At 36.1% G+C, this 20676-nt stretch overlaps 1 protein-coding gene across 2 annotated transcripts in view; it reads left to right on the top strand.

Moving 5' to 3' along the window:
* The window catches only part of AGMO (alkylglycerol monooxygenase), a 185407-nt gene extending 166587 nt beyond the window's left edge, over window positions 1-18820 (top strand). Inside the window, exons 13-14 of one of the 2 annotated variants that reach the window (XM_058024870.1) lie at window positions 2828-2922; window positions 18352-18820. In XM_058024870.1, the coding sequence (XP_057880853.1) occupies window positions 2828-2922; window positions 18352-18397 (141 nt within the window). In that variant the 3' untranslated portion in view covers window positions 18398-18820. The remainder of the gene's footprint in view (window positions 1-2827; window positions 2923-18351) is intronic. The other variant, XM_058024879.1, reaches the window with a different exon arrangement.
* Window positions 18821-20676: the final 1856 nt, after the last annotated feature.

The following is a 20676-nucleotide window of genomic DNA, read 5'->3' as shown; positions in this document are numbered from 1 at the left end:
AATTGAACTATAATGCTGTGTAATTTAGAATGTATTCCTTCTAGAAAATTCCAAGGCACACTCTAGGCTACATTAGTCACTTCAGAAACTCTGATATGGAAAATCTAGTTCTATCTAGCAGTATGTTATTAGATTATAGCAAGAACATAAAGAGAAACGCTGGTTTATGCACCCATGAATTTTAGGAACTGTAATCCCATTGTATGTGTACTTCTTTGAGTGTCACCATGGCTTCCATGATCTTTCTGTTGTATATAATTGTTGTAGATTTTCTGATTTTATTACAGACTAAAGCTTAGCACAGTACTTGAGGAAATATTTTACCTTCTATTGTGTTCTGCAAGCTTTGTGGGACAAAATATTTGTGTTTTCTTATCACTGTAGGAACCAAACTTGTTTCCAGAAGTTCTTCCTGTCATGTTTCTAATATCCTAAACTCCTGTACATTTGTGTTCCTTGTTGTGGAGTTGATATAGGTAGTGGATTTCTAGAGTGTGCATATATAATGTTCGCATCACTACAATAACTGAGAAGGATAACAATCCAAGTTCCAACCTGATTCATCATGTTCCCTGCACCTACAGGGGACTTGTAACACTCATACTTGTCCTTTAATGCCCTAGTTAGAGAAAGTTACATCCTACCTGTAAGCTCCTCATTTGCAATTAATTCTCTGTCTGTCCAGGATTTTATTTTGTTTTGGTTTTTGGTCTTTTGACACAACCTGAGTTTTTAGTCACAGTTTTCTGCTAGGCTTTCAATGACATAGCGATATAAAGTAAAGATATCATTTTTTCCCTATGTAACGACAACATATCACTTATAAAAAATATCACTTTTTGCCCCATAATTCATTTGGGTGTGTTACCACTATCCACATATTCATAGACTTGGTCCAGTGTGAGCTGTCCAAGACAGGAACTGGGTATTTGAGGGGTGAGAGTCTCATACAGGATACATACATGCATATGGTTCCTACAGCCAGGCTGAGTAACGAGATAAAGTGATTGAAGAGGGAAGAGCTAAAACCAGCTGGGGGGTGTTGTTTATTTTAAGGCTGTTGCTGGTGCCATTTTTGGTGCAAGAGCAAGATGTCAAGTGTAACAATGGAAAGAAAGAAAAAGAGACAACGGTGAAGGGAGTCATAATCATCAGTATTTGAGGAGCATTTTCCTTAGGAGAGCAGCAAAAATGAAGTTACGAGAGTTCTGCTGCTGTTGTGGGGAAGAGGCAAGTGGGCTTTATAGGTTTATTTGTCATGTGTCCCAAGGGCCTATCTTTTTAACTTTTCTAAGATTAACAGGGGTTTTATACCAACATGCAGATGTTGCTGACCTGTTTTCTTTTTGTTATCTCTTTAACATTAAGAAGATATTACTGACTCAATACGAGTAAATAATCTTCCTTGTGCTGCTCTTCATCTATGAGACAAGAGCTGATTCTTTCTGAATGGTGCTTCTTCCACCATATGTTGGCCTTGGCAATGGCATATTGCAGGTCTTCTCTTTCCTCTGTATGGCAAGCAAACATTCCTTGCATTTGGAGCTTTTTTGAATGAGCGCTGGTAGAGTGGTTTGCCTGCTTGCTATTTCTTGAGAAATAGGAATTTAGTCTCAGTGCATAAAAACATAGAATCAGTTAGGTTGGAAAAAATGTCCTAGGTCCAGGGTCATGGAGGCCAACTGTTAATGCAGCACTGCTAAGTCCAATACTAAACCCCATCTGTAAGCATCACATACACATATCTCTTAAATACTTCCACGGATGGTGATTCCACTTCTTTCCTACGCAGGCCGTTCCGGTGCTTGAAGACATTTTTCCTAATATCCAATCTAAACCTCCTTTGGCACAGCTTGAGGCCATTTCCTCTTGTCTTACTGCTTGTTTCTTGGGAGAAAAAACTGATCCCGTGCCTTACTACTTCCTCCTTTCAGCTGTAGAGATCAGTAAAGCTCCCCCTGAGCCTCTTCTTCCTCCAGACAAAACAATGCCAACTCCCTCAGCTGCTTCTCTTGGGACTTGGGCTCCAGACCCTTCACCAGCTCTCTTGCCCTTCTCTGGACTCACTTCCATACCTCGATGTCTTTCATGTAGAGAGGAGCCCAAAACTGGACACAGAATTCAAGGTGTGGCCTCACCAGTGTTGTGTACAATCACTGCCCTGGTCCTGCTGGCTTCATTGCTGCTGTTACATACCAGGATGCCGTTGGCCTTCTTGGCTACCTGGACACACTGACAGCTCATATTCAGCCAGCTGTTGAGCAACACTCCCAGGTCATTTTCCACTGGGCAGTTTCCAGGCACTCTGTCCTCAGCCTGTAGCGCTTTCTGGTGTTGTTGTGACTCAGGTGCAGGCTCTGGCACTTTGCTTTCTTGAAGATTCACCTCATACAGTTGGTCTCATCCCATTAATCAAGCATGTCCAGATCCTTCTGCAGAGCCTTCCTGCCTTCAAGCAGATCAAACACTGCCTGTGATCTTGGTGTCATGTGCAGAGAGACAGAGGGTACACTTGGTCCCCTTACCCAGATAAAGATATTGGAATGAAATTGACCCTGTCTGAGACCTAAGGAGCACCGCTTGTCACTGTTTACAAGCTGGATATAACTGCACCAATTTTTTTTGTGACCAGTCATTCAGACAGGTGTTTTTACCAAGAAAAGGGAGTGTCTGTCTAAGACATGAGCAGCCAGTTTTTCCAAGAGAACTCAATATTTATGCCAGAACATTCCCACTCAACAAAAAAGCTGTAAATTTCCACCTGATTATATCAGCTGGAGAATCAGCATTATTGTGTACTGTTAAACCTGTGTGTTGTTTTGCCTAGTTGCCAGTATACAAAAAGGATTGTATTAGACTTGCTGGACCAGATGAGCTCAACTGGACTCAAGAGAGGAGAGGCTGTTCTTGGAGGCTTCTCAGGTACTGCCTTCCCAAAAGTTGTCAAGTTGACAGGTTTTTTACAGGGTAGATGTCTGCAATACAGTAGGATGTCTTCATACAAGGTTAAATATGTGTTTAACAAAGATAAAGTCGAGTATGATGCAGGCACATCAAGGATTTGTAATAAGACATGATCTGCAGGAAAAGAACCGATACAGAAATAGCCAGTTAATTTTGATTAATAAATCTATTGGATAAGATTTTTGTGTAGCAGAGGGGATGAGATGTATTGAACAAAATTATTTTTGTAAATCTAAACAAAATGTATACCTTACATAAATCCAGCATACCTTTTCGTGGAGATCAATTATTTTCAACTGCTTTTTCTTAAATGATAAAACACCCAAGAATGCATACTCAAATCCAGAGTTAGATTTTTAGGTTGCTAATTTCTTCCTCTCCTCATCTCAGTAATAGGATTCAGTTGTATCAATCCCACATGAGTCTCTGCATTTTGACAAAGTAATGATAGATATGTCTTTACCATTATTTCCTAATTCCAGATATATGTGTAATACTACAAATTTTATTTCATTTTTAATGAACTACACATTCTGCACAATTCCCTGGTTAAAGTTTTACCCCATCAGAATGGAGCACTTATTTGATTTGGTTTTTAAATTATGTTTCAGTACAGTACTTCATAAAGAGAATACAGGGTTGTGGAGATAAAATCATTAGTATAGGTCTAATTGGTTTTGCATATGTCTTTTTACTCTAAAATTGTTCAGCTATATTAAAGATATATAAATAAATGCTACTTCTTTCTATCTCACATTTTTCAGACAATTATATATCAGTACTGAGTATAAATTCACATAGGAATGAACAGATTTGGAATTCATAAGACTGACAAACCACTGGCAAAATTACAAAAACTACGAAGAATAAATTTTTCACTTTTCGATTATTACCTGTTCTTGTTATGAATGTGTGTGGGAGAACAACTTAACAAGAAGTCCATTCAAGGCCTGTTTTGGAAACCAAATACCATCAGAAAGTGGCCTTTACCATTGTTGCAGCCTTTGGAAGATACTAGGTCCAGCTCACCCTGTGTGCCTGAAGAGGACATCTAGGAGTCACTCCTCATGTTCCGGTTGCTCAGTATTTTAGCATGGCTCATAGCCCAATGAGCGCAGTAAAGCAATTTGATCCAGTTTTTCATTTGTGGATTAGAACCAGCCCTGTGAGAGAGTCCCATAGAAAGCTGCTAGTTACAGATAGAACAAACCTATGTATCTAAATTACCTAATTGTGTGGGTTTATTAATGAAAAATTCATGGTTGTCTGTTCAGAAACACAGTATCTGTGTTCAGAATTTTTTGCTTCTTCTTCACTTTTGTCTCTGTTCCTAAATACTTTTACATAAAACTGTAGACTGCATTAAGTTGTTTTTTTTTTAATCTATAGGTAGCTTGCTCATTTCTTTTTCTCTGATTGGCAGCAGGTGGAGGTGCTTTTAAGTAACTTTTTTAACCAGTTAGCTTCTCCTTTATTCAAAAATAAAGGAGCTGTTCTCTGATGGCATCATTATGAAATCAGTAGTAAATTCCTTAGATAGACTAATCTTGTGGTATCTGACAGTATTTTCTTTAACAATCATAAGACTCAAAGCCATATTCCAAGTTGTCTGTACTAGTCTCTCCTCAGATTCCATTATCTGTCATCACTGCAGATGTACCTATGATTTTTCTATAAGATTATCTTATTGCTGAGCTATTTTACTCATTTGGACATCATTTTTTAAAGGTGCGATAGTTGTTCTCATTGCTGAAAAAAATGGATTTCTTTCAGATTTTTAGGCTTAATGCTGTATTTTTAATGTGTGTCCTCCTATAGACTTCCGTAAGATTATTTTTTAAGCATGCAGGCTTACACAAAAAAACAGTGTGTTTGTATAGTACTGCTGAAAAAATGATATGGCTGATATGAAACTGCAAAAAGCTTCTAGTCTGAGAGAGCTTGAAGGGTGTAAATAAGGAGGATAATTCCAGTAAATATGAAAGGATTCATTATTAATGAGTTCAGGAGTAGAAAAAAATTTAAAGGGCTAGCAGAGCAAAATATTTCAAATAATAAAAGTAAAACTAGAGATAAACATATTACCTAGATTAATTGGTCCTCAGAAAAACCTCTTTGATTCTTAATGGACAGTTGGCAATTGTTTAATTCTTACTTTTAAATAGGTAGTTAGATACTGATTTTTATTGTTGTGAAGGGATTCTTTATGTTGGGCAGATAGCTGACTTTGTCAATTAGTTTGGAGAAAAAAATGGATGATTGCTCACTTTCTAACTGCTGGAGTATTAGTTTCTATTTTAAATATAATGGGACAAGAAATCAGAAAGGTCAGGCACTGGTGATTTGGAAGTGCAATACATGAGTCACAAAGGAGTAAGACATGGTAGAATCAAACTCTAGTGTATAATACAGGGAGCGAAATTCCCGTAACACCATTCCCTGTTTGAAGAGTTTTAGGCAAGGTGTAGCTTAGATACAGAAGGTTTTTTTCTGAATTCGTGACAAGCTCAGACTTGATGGCTTGGTCAAGTGAAACCACTTTCTTCCTCTCATTCTTTCCTAGAAAGATTCTTCCATGATCCATCTTGCTGGTGGTTTCTATCTCTCAGAGGGGAGCAGAAGCCTATATGGCTAAGCTATGAGATCACCACCTAGAGAAGATCTAACTTCTTATCCTTATGCTTTAGAAATATTTTATCTTCCATGTTGGACTTGGCTTCACCAGCTTGGAAGCTTCTCTGGTTTGAAGGAGTGCTCAGACACTCAACAATACCTTTGTGGAAGTGTCAAGCCAAAGCTATTGTTCTGTACTGGCTAGGAGAGCAGCTTGTCTTTTAGAGCAAGAATATCGCAATGTCCTTTGATCCCTGAGCTGATGTAGAAAAAGGTGTCTGGTGTCTAGGTAGCAATCAAGACATAAAACCCAAAAAATATAGGGGATTAAATGTAAGTGAAAGGTCTTGAAGGTCTTGATGAGCAATTGGGTGGAGAGGGATTGCTCTGAGGAAGAGTGGTCAGTGGCTGTTCAAGAAGCTGGTGTGTGAACATCATTCAGAAGGAGAGAATTCATTTTGTGGAGAGAATGCCCTTTTGATTGTCTGTTGGGAAAAATGGCACTTTTATAGAGCTACTCTTTCCCAAAGCACTTTCCCAAAGATTTTGCAGACATCAGTATTCATCTTCTTACTTCCCTTGTTGATAGACAGATGTTTTTCCACTTCATAGGAAAAAAGGCTGTAACAGGAGGGACAGGCACTGACTGCAGGTAGCAAACATGTGTGCAACTATGAATGAGATGGATAGAGCTGTCCTTATAATAAGCAAATAGGCTGGTGAGCTATAAGCTTAACTCAGAGTGCTTCTGCTGATTAATTAAGCAATGAATAACCATTAAATCCAGGAGGTTTGCAGTCTTATATATGTGCTGTTCTGCTGTTTACTTATCAGCTATACCTATCTGCTGTACAGTTTCTACTTATTAGTTCCATTTATTTACTGTGTTTTAACTGGGCTAATTAATCACATTTAAGAAATACTTATGTAATATTTCAGAAGGTAGAACTGGAGGAAAGTGTTCAATAGTGGCAGTATAAATGTTTCAAACCAGGTATGTAACCTGTCCAGAACAGAAGCAGAGACTTTTGATCGTGTATCCATGAAAGGATCTTTGTACATCAATATGTATAGGCAAAAAATGGCTGCTATGAATAGTTACTAAACAGTTTCATAAGCCTCATTCTAATGTAGTTTAACTTCAATTAAATTTGTGAGGTAGCTGATGTAAATACAGTTCTGGGTCAAATCAGTTTATATTATAAACTTTGCATAAGTGTTTTCTTTGACTTCAGAGTTACACTGGGGATAACTATGGCCCTGCAATGCAAAATTAGATCCATATTGTGACAATCAGCCTACTATCTGATGGAAGAAACAAATCTTTCTAGAAAATGCATGGGATATACGTATTTTATATATCCTTTTGAATGTCTATGTATGTATATATATATTCATACAGATATTCCCTTCTATGAATGATTTTTTTTAACAGTTAAAAATTCTCTGCTTTCATATCTAGGGTGATTATCCTGATCACTAAATTTCTGCTCAAAATGAGAAGATGAGGAGCACTAGCACATGCTTTCACATTTTCAGAGTTTGAAATCCAGAAAAAAAATCAGTTTTGAACACTTTTAGTGTTTAGACATTCAGTACCTGTGCTGCCAAGGTTTATTGAAAGCAGCTGGATGCCTGCCTCTGTCCTCCCCCTTTCTTGGAACTACTGCCAGCACAGGTAGTCAGAAATGGAAAGCAGAGAAATACTTGAGCATCTGTGCTCTCTCCCGCTCTCTCTCTCTCAGGAAAACATCTGTGGCTTCCATAGGAAGCACTTATTTTTTTCCATCAGCATAGACTCTGGATACCCTTGGGTCCAGTTTTGGCTCAGCAAGCCAAGTAGGATGCAGTTTATGGCTTAAAACTTATGAGAGAAATCATTCAGGCAGTCCCATCCCTGGCAGAACACTGAGAGAAATTCCCCAGGCTGCAAGCCACATGTGGGTCTCTGACCTTTTATTAGCTCACCATGGGAGAGGTTAACAATTGTTGAGATTTCAGTCCTCCCTTTGACAAGCAAATACAACAATACCAAATAGCCTTTCCAAGATGAGCATATTCAGGGCACAACATGCTTTTTAATGCAGGGTCCAATGTAGGGGGGAAGAAACCCCAAAACAAAAACCCAACCCAAAAACTTAGAACTAGAATAGGATATGTTGCTATAAAACTGAGGCCTGGATTGCTATTTTTTCCAACACTCGGCTATTGTTCATATTACTTTGATTTGTGAATTTTTAAAAGGAACATAATCATGAGACAGAAAGAAATTCTCACACCATTTTTAGCTCAGTGGTCAGTGCCATGATTTATGGAACTAAGATTGCTCAATAGCTGGAGCAACATAAAAAATGCATGAAATTATCTGATTCTTAAGGATGTCTGTTGTATTTATCCAAGAACATTTTTGTTGAGACTAAAAAAAAAAACAAAAAAAGGATTCATAATTATTGATATGAGGGTTGTCAGAATAAAAACACAGAAGGCCAAATCCATGTCTTTTTGAAATGGCTTTGTCTTCTCAGAAATTGCTGTAGTCAATGAAACTATCTTGGATTTTAGTAAAATAGAGATTGGAAAGTAGCTCTTTTTTGGGGGAAAACAGTCACCGGCTTTTTGCAGCTAAGAAACTGTAGATACTAATTATCTTGCTGTATGCTGTGTAATCTATGGCAAAGTATGCAGATTGAATAGCCCAGCATTCCAGGCTTTTACCATAATTCCTTGATTACTCTTTCAGTCTTTAAGGCAAATTATTTTTGCTATGCAATCCAGTGGCTTTAGTGTAGAGTATGCTGAGTGTAAAATAGGAGCAAATTAGCTCATGCTTCTGTCATCAGCCTCTGCAGCTATTGTCTGAAGAGGCAATGCAAGCTGATCTCTGAATGTTATAGTCCTGTGACTTCTCTGATGGGAAGCAGGTTCAGCCACATTCAGTGCCAGAAACTGAGTAGGGAGGGTGATGGTGGAAAGAAACATCAGATTCTGCTTTTCATACTTTTACTAAGGTGACAGCCACATCTGAGACTGAAACTGGTGAAGTGTTGCACAAGGTTGGTTATTGCAAAAAAAATAGTTGCTAAGTCATGGTTGCCCCCTGTGCTAAGCAGACATATCTTTATTAACCACTGTTGGCAAAGTAGATGTGGGAAAAAGTTATTTAGAGGTGGAGAGTGTTTTTGTATTCATTGTAAATAAACAGAAATACCAAAGTGGCAGAGATCCTGCCAGAAAGATCAAGTACAGCTACACAGAGACACATGCCTGTCTAACTATTTACAGACCAACTTCCAAACATAGCTGATTCCAATGCTATACCATCCTTAAACCACCCATTATCTAATGAAAATTTTAGTTAGAAAAGGCTTGTGTTTTGTTTCCATTACCCCAAGCACTAGCTTATCATCATTTATTTCTGTATTAGTCTTTTACATGTCAAAAGATTGACCTTACTCCCCTCCTGAGTATTTTTGTTTGTTTGTTTTCTCAAAAATACACAGCAGAATTGCTTCAAGCTTTCCTACAGGTCCATTTTTCTAAACCTTTCTATAATTCTTGTAGCTGCTTCATTACTATATCCAGCTTATCTATGTCTCCCTGAAGACTTCACCACCTTTCAGTCACTGATCAGCACATTAAATGCTTCTTTTATGTAATTCATATATAAAATATAACATAGTAACATATATATGTTATATAATAGTTATTTATAAATGCTTCTCTTAATATCTTTCACATTGATACGGACATCTTTTTGTATCAGCATTTTTGTTTGATACATGGTTTGTTTGTGAACTACTCTGATTCAAATGTTTTCTTATATACTCCTTATACACTCTTTTTTCTTATATACTCCTCCTTAATGATTATTCCTCACAGGATATTTGTGTATTTGGTTTCTCTCTCTAGTACCTCCCATCTCTACTCAGTTACATGTTTTCTTCAGCATCTCCAGATTTTTAAAAAACTATAACGAATCTCACATTTTTTAGGAAAAGAGAAATGTTTAAATTTTTGTCTTGTTTTTATATTTTAGAAATGTTATAATAAAGTGCCATCTTTTTCATCAAAATCCTGGTTTCTTTTGCATTTTGTGATTCAATCTTTAATTCTTCCTTTCTGGGTGTTTCTTTTGCAACTCAGTTCTGCATCTTCCATACAGAAGTTTCAATTCAACCATAGTCCCCTAGTTTTCCTATTAAAAAGTCACATAGATTACTTCCATGAGGCTTTTTTTCTCTAACCTAATAAACAATACAACTCTATTGGCTTGACATAATAAGTGGGAATATGAATGATTTAGCTCATTTGAATACATTTGTGGTTAATGTCAATAACAACTTCTTTTATATAATAGAAAAATGATGAGTTTTTGGAATAAATGGGAGTTTCCCCAGGCAAGAATAGAAGCAAGAAACCACACCATAGGAACTCCTGAGAGCAATGAAGAGAGACACCAACAGCCAGGACATCTAGTTTTCCATGTAAAGGAATAGACCTAGGGCTGGATCAACCTCAGTATATTTTTCTTTGTGAACTTAAAAACTTAAGAACAGTCACAGTTTATTGCCTTTGGCCTTAAAAGAGGGCTGGCCAGCAGGATTGCTGTGTTCCACCTTTAACGTGGACGTGAGCCTTCCACGGCAAGCCTTTTCCTTTATGGTATCAATGAATATTGACCCATTTCCTTCATTCAGAAATTGGTTGATTTGATTTTTTTAATGCTGAGCAGAGCCTTCTCTGTTCTTCATTTTTCAGTTAAAGGATTTATTTCTCCTTAAAACATGTTGGCTTTAAGAGCAGTCTTCATCTAGAGTGAATTTTAGCCTTGATCTTCCCCTGTCTGTCTTGAATACTTTTCTGGTGTTTGTTCACTGTACTGGAAATCCCTTCTGCTTGTCACTCAATTGTTTTATCCCTCTCTGCACATTCTTAATCCTTTCTTTCACATTTGCCATTAGTCACAGAAGCCAGCTTTTCCCCATCACGTCTTTTCAACATCTGCAGCAAAGTTTTTCCCATCAGTGATCTAATGTCTGTGGGTTATGCTTAAAGGCTGGGATTACTTTTTTAATATTTTTCCCCACATAGAATGGAAAAATTTCCATTTTGGAGCTCATAGCTAGTCAGCCTTCTCTCAAGAGGATATTTAGTATACCCGTGAGTGGAGATCACTTTGCAGCACCTTTGTCAGACCTCTTTAAGCTGACTGAGCACTCATGGTTCTCTTCACCACCTGCCAGGGTGGTTGTGCAATACAGCTACACTATGAAATGAAGACATCCATACAGAAACAAAGAATATTTTATGCCTGCTAATGATGGAGGGATTGGACACTGCATTGCTTCAGTATGAAACTGAAGTTTGTATTAAACTGAAATAAAATTGAAAGGATTGAAGAGATTGGAATATGTCTGTAGATGCCTCTTTGGAAAATATTACACAGCCAGGTACTATCTTGTCCAAATTCTGAAATGTTATGTTTAGCAGTTTTTCTTCCATGTTCAAACTACCTTTTTTTTCCTTGTAGCTGTAATTTTCCTGTATTTTCAAACTAGGATGAAAGCATAAAGGAGAGCCCCCTTCTGCCTTTCTCCTTTAAATGAATTTGTCCCATCTTTTAAGTAAAACTATTTTCAAAGCAAGATTAAGCAGTGTGGTACCCAAAAATTTCTTACAGCCATGACCATAGAAAAAACCTACCCTTACTCTTATATATTTATGCAGTCTTTCTCACTTAGAATACTGAATTTAAAAGCATTAAATTATTTAAGCCAAAGAGAACAATATAAATTTGATAAAATATAAGATCTGTGCCGTAATCTATCAGTTAAAGTAAAATGAGCTTTATAATTTTTTTCTAATAATGAAGATTAAACTGTTCTTTACATATAAATTAAATAATATCTTGTGAAGTGAAATGCTTCTTTACAGATATACATTTAACCGTACAAGTTGTGTTTGAGCTAGAAGTGATGCAGTGGGGTGTAAGCAATTATGTTACAGCTGCTGGGAGGTGTGAAAGTAAATGAGATGTTGCATCTCATTGGATACAACTCCTGTTTAAATGTTTAAGATAAAAAATTCAACAACTTTAGCCAAACTGAGACACGACTACCTCACATATTTCATTTCTGCAATGAATGACTCAATAACTCTCTCAATCTCATTTGACCTGTTTGCCTGCAACAGATTAAACAGGTATGTTTACTGGTTGGCTAAATTTTTCATTTTGTTTTACCATCAGTTTTGCAAACTTCTCTGAAAGCCTTATTTTTAACTGTTGATTTAATGTTAATTTAATTGCTGATCTCATAAAATAATTGAGAAAATTTCCATGGCTCTTTTTTCTCAAATTTGAGGCTAAATTGAGGCTGAAAAAATAATAACATTTAAAATACAAAAGGTGATATTCAGAATTAAGGTCTTCTGAAACTGTTGATCTTTGAACTTGTTTTTCAGAGCCGTTTTGTAGAAATAAAACTAAAGCAATATGAAAGAAACTCTAAAATATTGTTGTACTCTAGAATTGCGAATCGTAAATTGTAAATTTTGTTCGCAGGTTTTATGAAATCTTTAAGCTCAGAGGATGGTAGATATATTCTAAACACTAAATTTATTTTTTTGGAAATTAATTGCAAAACTATGAAACAGGCTTGGTTCAGAAGTTATTTTTCAATGTTTTTAAATTATAAAAAGGATTTTTCTCTTTTAAATGGTTTTACTTTGAGGTTGACTTGAAATAAATAAACATATTAGGATGATCAAGAAATTTATTGATGAAATTAGGTAACAATGTGGAAAGTATTCTCAGATGTTTCAATGAAATACTATGAGACAAACTTTATACTGAAGAGATGCAGAGTTTATATTCATGTTAATGAGTATGGTGTCGATAGTGTCTCCAGGTTGCATTAGCTCATCATGAGGTGAAGATTTAATAATTATTAACATATTTTGGATTTCCTATTCATATGACTGACAGGAAAGCTTCCCACTTCAGTAACTATTTTTGTCTTTTGGGAAATGAGGTAAAATCTTCCTAATCCTGGTGCTTAGGTTGTGAATTATTCTGTGACTCAAGAGAAAAAGTAAATCGTAGGTAACAGTTCAACAGGATACATTTATCTACACAAGCAATTTGAGAGGCAGTGGACTGGCTTCTCATGAGTGAAGGACATGATAAGCCATTTTAGGTCTAAAAATAACTGCAATAGCACTGCCTGTGTAAAAATCCCCACGTATTTAACTGAGGAATGTGACTTACTAGCTTGTGTGCAATGCCAGGAAAGAGAGAGTCAAGCTGGTGCTGTGGTGAGATTTAGCAGCTTATGTGCTTGCTAGCTCAGGCATCTCTGCAGTGCACTTGATTTCATACTGGGGATGTGTCCAGCTGTGAAAGCAACTGAGAAATAGATATTCTTTCTCCAGATCTTTCTTTGTCTTTCCTGGATAGGTAATATAAGCCTTTTAAGGTATTTGGGCTTTTGCAGCCTAAGTTTTCATGCATTATCTAGCTTTAGAGTTTCAGACCATATTTTAATAAAAGAAGAAATGTTTAAAATATTTAACAGAATAAAAAGGAGGTGTATATATCTCTTCCCTATTGTTTTCTCATTATTTGTTAATAGTGAACAGAGATATGTCATAAAAGAAGAAACCACTCTGAGTGAACTATCAATATGCTTTGAGGGTGTTGGAAATACTTGGCTGAATCCTGTGTGTGTCAACAGAGTCTTAGTCATAGAGTTATAGAATAGTTAGGCTAAGAAGGGACGTCTAGAGATAGTCAGGTTCCACCTTCCCTGCAGTGAGCAGGGACATCGGATATGCACCTTGTTCTTGGTCAGGGGCATGCTGCATCTTTGAGACCTGCTGCACCAGTAGTCTGAAGGTGTGTCATGAGCCCTTATGGAGAATTTCCAAACATCTGCTGTTTTTACAGAAATCTTGAACAAAAGCTGTGAAGCCACTATTATTGTAGCTCTTCCTGTTCCCTTGTATCCACAATTCCTTCGCCAAAAAAAGAAAAATTGGCTTTCCACTTTCTTCTGCATATATTTCCAAGTATAAGGGAGTCATCACACAGAGGAGGAACCTTCCTGTTTCCTAGCTTCTCTCTTCCATCTATTATTATTGCCACTTTTTTTAAAGTGCAGTCTTCTTGGTCTGTGCACTGTACAAGATTAGTGATTTCTGGATTTGCTACTAATGTTATGGCATTTCTCTACTAGCCTCAGACTGCTCGTCTCCAAACATTGTACTGAGAATGAAGATACATGCATTTGTTATCCAAATCCTGACTTCCAGAAAGAGTAAACATCTTCCCCTAGTTACAAGACATAAATTTTCTGTCTCTTCTGTGTATTTCAGCACCTGTAACAGTCAGTTGTAAAGAAATGGGGAAAAAAATATGGTGTTGGTGAAAAATGCATCATTTGGTTACTTGTGAAATCTAGAGTAGTTTGTTCAATCATTTTGTTATTAATATTAGAATTTTTTCAGCCTTTTTATCAGTTTATGATCTCCATTTTTAGCTTGAAAGGACAGTGACATTATCCAGACACAGTCCAGACAGAGTCTCAGACGAAGTCTAAAAATTACATTATCGTTACTATTGATGGTATGAAGTTATGTCTCGTACCTGTGAAGAAGCCATGTCAAAATTTGTATATAAAGAACATAAAAAGAGCCTTAATCATGTTTAGTATCAGTTAAACTACTGTAGCATCACATTGACAATGCTCAGCATCACATTGAGAGGACTAATTGTATGTACTAGTATCAGGGCCACTCTATGATGTGACCAGCAAACTTAATGAAATATGTGGATATACTGATCTTCCTGAGCCATCTCCAGAGCTAAGAATATATTATCCAGCACAGAGGTGCTCAGAGAATTCAATATAATAAGCCCATTCACAGGATGTTGTACCCCAGAAGTTGTGAATAACAGTTGCAGATTGTCTCTGCAGCAAAATTTGGAGCAAACATATCTGGGCAGAATCTGAGAAATGTCAGAGAATCATTGAATGATTTAGGTTGGAAAGGATCTGAGGTGGGGTGGTTCAAGACTCTTCCCCCTCCTTAAAGCAGAACTATGTTTGGATATTTGTCTGCATTTTTAGACCAATGTCTAAAGCCTTCTAATTCTCTCCAGATGAAACCTGCAGGAGAAAAGAAAGACATCATGTCTAGGCATCTCTGATATACAAAGACATTACAAAAGAGAAAATGGCAGAAAACAACATTAGTGTTAAGCAACAAAGCTAATCATGCAGAAGTGGGTGCCTGAATTCAGCTAATGATTTTAAAGTACTTTAGAGCCTAATAAACTTCGATTGCTCCAGTGGGAATTTCCTGTGAATAGCAGACTCAGTCCTGCAGTCAATCCATTATTTAAGCCATCTTTGTTCTTGTGAATAATGTTATTTGCATTTCTACAATTCAGGGAGAGAATATGGGCTGTATGGAAATAGACTATATGAAAGGAGGTAATGTAAATATTTGTGCTCTTCCAGCAGTCTAAAGGACAGTCTGTAATTAATCTGTAGTTACTTGAACAGGTAAATGTAACAAGTGTTTATATTAAAGTGGCAAAAAGTTTGCATTTAACTTGGCTAAATATATATGATAAATCCTGCTTTTAGACTTCTTCCATGTATGAATACTGTCCACAGTAATTTTTCATTTTAAGACAGAAGTGAAACTATTGTTCTTATGCCATATTGTTGGTGGGGGAGGCTTTGTTCAGTGTAAAAAAGAATAAGGTATAATACTAAATTCTCTCTTTTTATTTCAAAACCAGATGAATTATGAAACCAGTATGTGAATATTTTTATCAAAAGACAAGTATTAGTGGTTTGGACAATATAAGAAGGAATGAGTATTCCTGTGAAAATAATTTAGAAAATGAAATAACACAAAGCCAAACAGCCAAAAAAAACCCCAACCCATTCACATGTGAGAGTGCTGAGTAGAAAATACAAAATATCTACACATAGTATTCAGGAAATATGTTTTCTCAAGGGCATTAGAAAAATACTGGTCAACTATAGTTCAGCTTGCCTGGTGGAATGCTCTTTGCTGCTTCCTGCTGCCCACACTATTGTCTGCTCTGAGTTCTGGCACGTATCGTCTCAGCTTTCCATTCCTGACATCACCTGATTGCACAATTCATTCAAGTGGGTCAAGCCTTGTAACTCCAAAATATGTAGCAGCAATCAAAAGAAACTCAACTCCAACCTACACAGCAAGTTTCTGCTTGGTAGCCCCATACAGCTGGCTCTGTTCAGGGCAGATCAGCATTACAGCAGTACAGACAGCCAGAACTGCTGTCATGCAAGCAAGGATGTGGCCCCTTAATTTTTTATCCTGCTGTTTGGGTTTTTCTTAGCCCCTCCACCTCCCAGAACCTTGCAGCATTATTGTTTTCCGAATGCATTATTTCCATCAAATATTGGCAGTCCTGACATTGATAGGCAGTGAGTCAATACTTTTATAGAATTGATATATTTTGTAGAATTGAAGCCAAACTAGTTTTGCAGATCCACAGTGTGCAGTATGTGATTTTCCATTCTGGCTATAATAACTGCAATTCTAAATACTCCCCCACAAGCATTGATTGCATGCTTTAGGAAATTCACAGTGAAGAATTTAATTAAGGACGAAGAAACTGCATCACTTCATTTAAAAAAGAGAAATTCACCCGAGATATTTTGTTCATTTTCAGGCTATAATAGCAGTAACCATCTTTAGCTGAGGACATTTCCTGGGGCTTAATGGCCCATGGCTGTGCTTCTTCAGGTGATCATCATCATCTCCCAACAGTCATTAATCCCCTATGAATGCCCTGTACCTCAGTCATTAAATGTGCTTCTTCTAAAAATGAAATAGTTCTATATTTAATGCATCTTCCAGGAATAGGAATGATCTTTCTGAGGTGAGGAATGAAAGAAGTTTATTAATCTGTCAAAGAAGTACTAATTATGACAAGTGGATAAGTTCTGTTTCTGGAGATAGACAGAATTTTTCCACAGTAAGAGCATGTTTTATGTAAGTCATTGTTTCATGTACATCACAATTTATACTCATCTCAATTGCATAACAGCAAGATAAGAAATACAGATAGTTATTTGCAGTTACAGTTCTTCTGCAGAGCATCTCAGCATAGAAAAATCTCACCGAACATGCAGTGTGTGACTGCAGTACTGCTTAAAAAGACTTTCCTTTCCATATCTGTGAAAATAGAGCTATACAGCTTTACAAGGTGTTTGTGATAATACAAGAAAATAAAAAGAAGTTAAATTTTTCATACCTAAAGTCTGAAATTCTTACCAAAAAAATCTTTTGGTGAGCACTTTATGAGTCTTTCCTGCAAATAGGACTACAAGTACAGTGCCAACAGCGTCATTGGAGGTTTTAAACACAGTAGACAGCCTACCCCTGCTCAAGTAGAATTAAACCCTTTAATGAAAATAATTTAAATTCAGAAAAAGATTAATGAATTGGGGGATTTTAGTTGTATTTTATTTGAATTTTACTTAGTTAGTTTACTTACTCCTACATTGTGCTCTTTTCATCTTGTAGTACTAAACATGCATATTGAACACCTAAAGTACACATTGCATGAAGCCTGTACCTGTCCCAAAAAGATTCTGAGAGTGACCAGAGCAGACACTGCCTTCACTGAGTGAAAAATTAGTACCTTTTGGGTATTATGATAATTTATTATTTATGTTGGACATTCTGATCCCATGTACTTCAGTGAGTGACTGTCTAGATAAAGACAGAAGTAGACCTTTGGGCCATGCATTATTAAATGTCAAATGTTAAATTATGTTAATGTTAAAATTAGAGCTCTCCTAGTCAGCACCTTTAGATTAGAGATTGATCTGAAAAAAGAATTATTACAACCTGACTCAAAAATTTCTTGTCAAAATGTTCTGTTTCTTTTAACAAGCAAAAAAATTACATTATTAAAATATCTTTCAGTATAAACAAATTATTTTGTTTTACTCATGGAAAAAAAATCACTTCAGTAACCAATAACAACTGCCTAGATTTTTCCAATTTTCCAAGTTAGAGAAATTTTTCTATGTGAAAGACAAAAGTTTTTTTTTCAGAAAATGTTAAATACAAAATATCGCATGCACCCGTGTGCATACACATTTTATCTTGCTCCATTGTGGATTCTAGACAGAACTATCACCTAATTTAGACTTTATTCTGAAATCTTTACTACTCATCCTAATGCAGTTTTCAGCAAATAAATCTTGAAAAAAAATTATTAGATCTCTCAATAAACTCACCAAATAAAATTAAGTTGCAGAGAGCTAAGGACAAGGTAAAGAGTATTGCACTTTTAAATTGTTTTCCATCTACCTTATATCTCATCCTAAACAACAGGTTGGGGAATAAATACTTATGTATTGTATTGCAATTAGAACATTTCTTTTGCTATAGATCCTGTTAAGGGTTATTCATGCCTTATCATGCCACTTATTGTGTCAGCATTCTTCAGATCATTTGTCTAAATTCATCAGGAATGTCCACAATAAAGAGTAGTAGAGAAAAGAAAGCATCTTTTTCTAAAGTGAATTTATCAGTATACCTAGAATTCTTGGGGTTTTTTTTTCTCAAATTCTCTGTTTTCACTCATTCATTATGTTCACAGATCAAAAAAACTAAAAAAAAAAAAAAAACTAAAAAAAAAAAAAACCAAATCAAACTCATATAATGTATCTCATTCTCATTGTAAATTCTGTGTTGTAGGTCTTGTTTTCCCTCTCTGCTGCGTTCTGGGGAATCCAAATTATGAAGCGGATCACTTCATTCAAAGATAAACACCACTGAAAGAGCAGATCTAACATCACCCTAAATGTGGAAACAGCACTTCAGAATAACCTTCTAAGTTCCTTGGAATTAATCAACCATGAATCATGCTGTATTGCAATTAGTTCACTTATGATATGAGAGATTTGTGATTTTCTATGAAGGATTGAATGATTCCTAAGGGAGTATAATAATTCTATTTGATTTTTTAAAGAAATATTTAATTTCTTCACATTTTAAATAAAATATTCATGCACAGCATAGATTTTTGCATTCGTAGGATTACAAATTCTTCAAAACCATGTAAAACTATTTTAATTTTTGCAGTGATTTTGTTAGTAATAATATGTGAAAAGTGTTTTTCACAAGAGGAATAATTAAAATCATATCTGATGTAACCTGGTATAAAGTGATTGACTGTCTCCTTATTGAGGCTAAACATAAACATATGTGAATGTCATTTCTTCTGTAATGATTGAATTACACTAGAATCTCCATGTCATGCCCAATTCAGTGTTCATAGCATACAGCTACATGAGGATGAGTAGTTGAGGTAAGAAAATGATTTAAAACAGCATGGTAAAATAACTTGACCTAGTATGAGTTGAAACATCTTCAGTAAAATTGGCTGATGCGTGCTTTGTATTATGCAGACATGCAGCTTAGGCTGAGTTATTTACAGAATACACCAGCATTGCCAACTTCAGAGAGTGATCAAACCAGGATCTACACATGGGTATCCCACTGACACTCACGTGACAATATATTTGCAAGGCTGGGCCCTTAATTTCTGGTAGTTTCCTGCTGGGTGATGTCAGGGGAGATGCATGTCTTGTCTTTCAGAAGTTGCTGGAAAGATGGTGTGTACTAAGATAGGAAAATTAAATACAAATGGTAGAGGGAGTCTCCAAACAGCAGGACTGGCAAAAATACTGGATCTAGGTTGTTTTTCTTTCCTCACAGTCATCCAATTTTTCTTTTTGGCTCCAAGCCTTTTAGAAGTGCTTAAAGTCAAGTAGCTAAAAAACGGAGTCTTAGATGCTTCAAACTAGTAATAATACCTGGATTTAAAAATGTGTTTAAGTTTGTGTTCTGCTTTTTTGCCCATTTCTTTTTTTACCCATTTCATTTTTATGGCAGTGTAACAGACATCTCAGATTTAGAAAACCTACTTTGAATTAACTCATATTTTCAGTCTCTAGCTGTAACAGATGCCACTGTCCACGGAAAGGGATGTTTCTAATAAATTTTCAGAATGTTATTTATATAAAATTGTCACACTGTCTATTGATAGTATCATCTTAATTGTAAAATAGAATCATCAAAATGCTTGGATTGCAAGGAACCTTAATGATAGGTTATTTAATATATAATTTAAAAAAATAACAGAATCTGATTGCAGAAGTACAAGAAAATTACCAAGTTCTTCTGTGACCCTGTGAGTTAGTATACCTGTATTTTCCAAATTTGTCATGGTGATATAGTCAGTTTAATATAACAAAGAATCATATTGAAAGTTTCTTTATTGAAATAAATCCTTCAAAGAGACAGGAAAAGGGAAAAAATTTAACATTTTATGCATTTGAAAACTGACAGTTTTGGAGGGGCAACAATCAGGAATTAAGTAAAATTAAATTATTTTTAAAGCTGTCCTAATGAATGTCATGTATTTACAAGAGGAAAGGAATGTGATTTCGAGAGCAAGTATAGTATGTGTCTGATGAGGACAACCTAGTCATTAAAGCAGAGGCCAAAAAAATTTCCACTTTGCCAGGGGTTTTTAGATCCAAATTTCCTGTTTCCAGGGACTTGCCATTGTGTATAGGTTTTTTGAAAGCAAGGTGCAGGAGAGGAGCAGCATCTTTCCATTGCATACTGATGAGTAGGGTCTGAGAACAGCTCCTGTGACTGAGGGCTTGAACAGACTCAAGGTGGGTGAACAGACACCTGGATGGGTGTCCAGGACTCCTGTGCTTCACAATAACATCAGCCAGGTATGTATAAGCAATCCTTTGGCTACAGACTGGAAGGTAGGATTTGCCATTCTTGGAGAAGAGAGTTCCAGGGACAAGCTCTTAGAAACACCTTTGCACCATTCTTTCAGTGGCTATGTGGTAAGTAACTATATCCCTGTCACCTTGCTTGTTATATTTTATTTTTTAAAATATAAATTATGCCATATTTTAGGCACCTAACACCACTACTGGACCTAGTTTATGCTGTCTTTATATCCACTGCAAAGAGTGAAATAATTATCCCAAAGGT

This window comes from Melospiza georgiana, chromosome 1, assembly GCF_028018845.1.
Source record: "Melospiza georgiana isolate bMelGeo1 chromosome 1, bMelGeo1.pri, whole genome shotgun sequence".
In the NCBI taxonomy this organism is placed as follows: domain Eukaryota; kingdom Metazoa; phylum Chordata; class Aves; order Passeriformes; family Passerellidae; genus Melospiza; species Melospiza georgiana.
The sequence above is the reverse complement of the archived record's forward strand: the minus strand, read 5'-3'. Positions and strand labels throughout refer to the sequence as shown.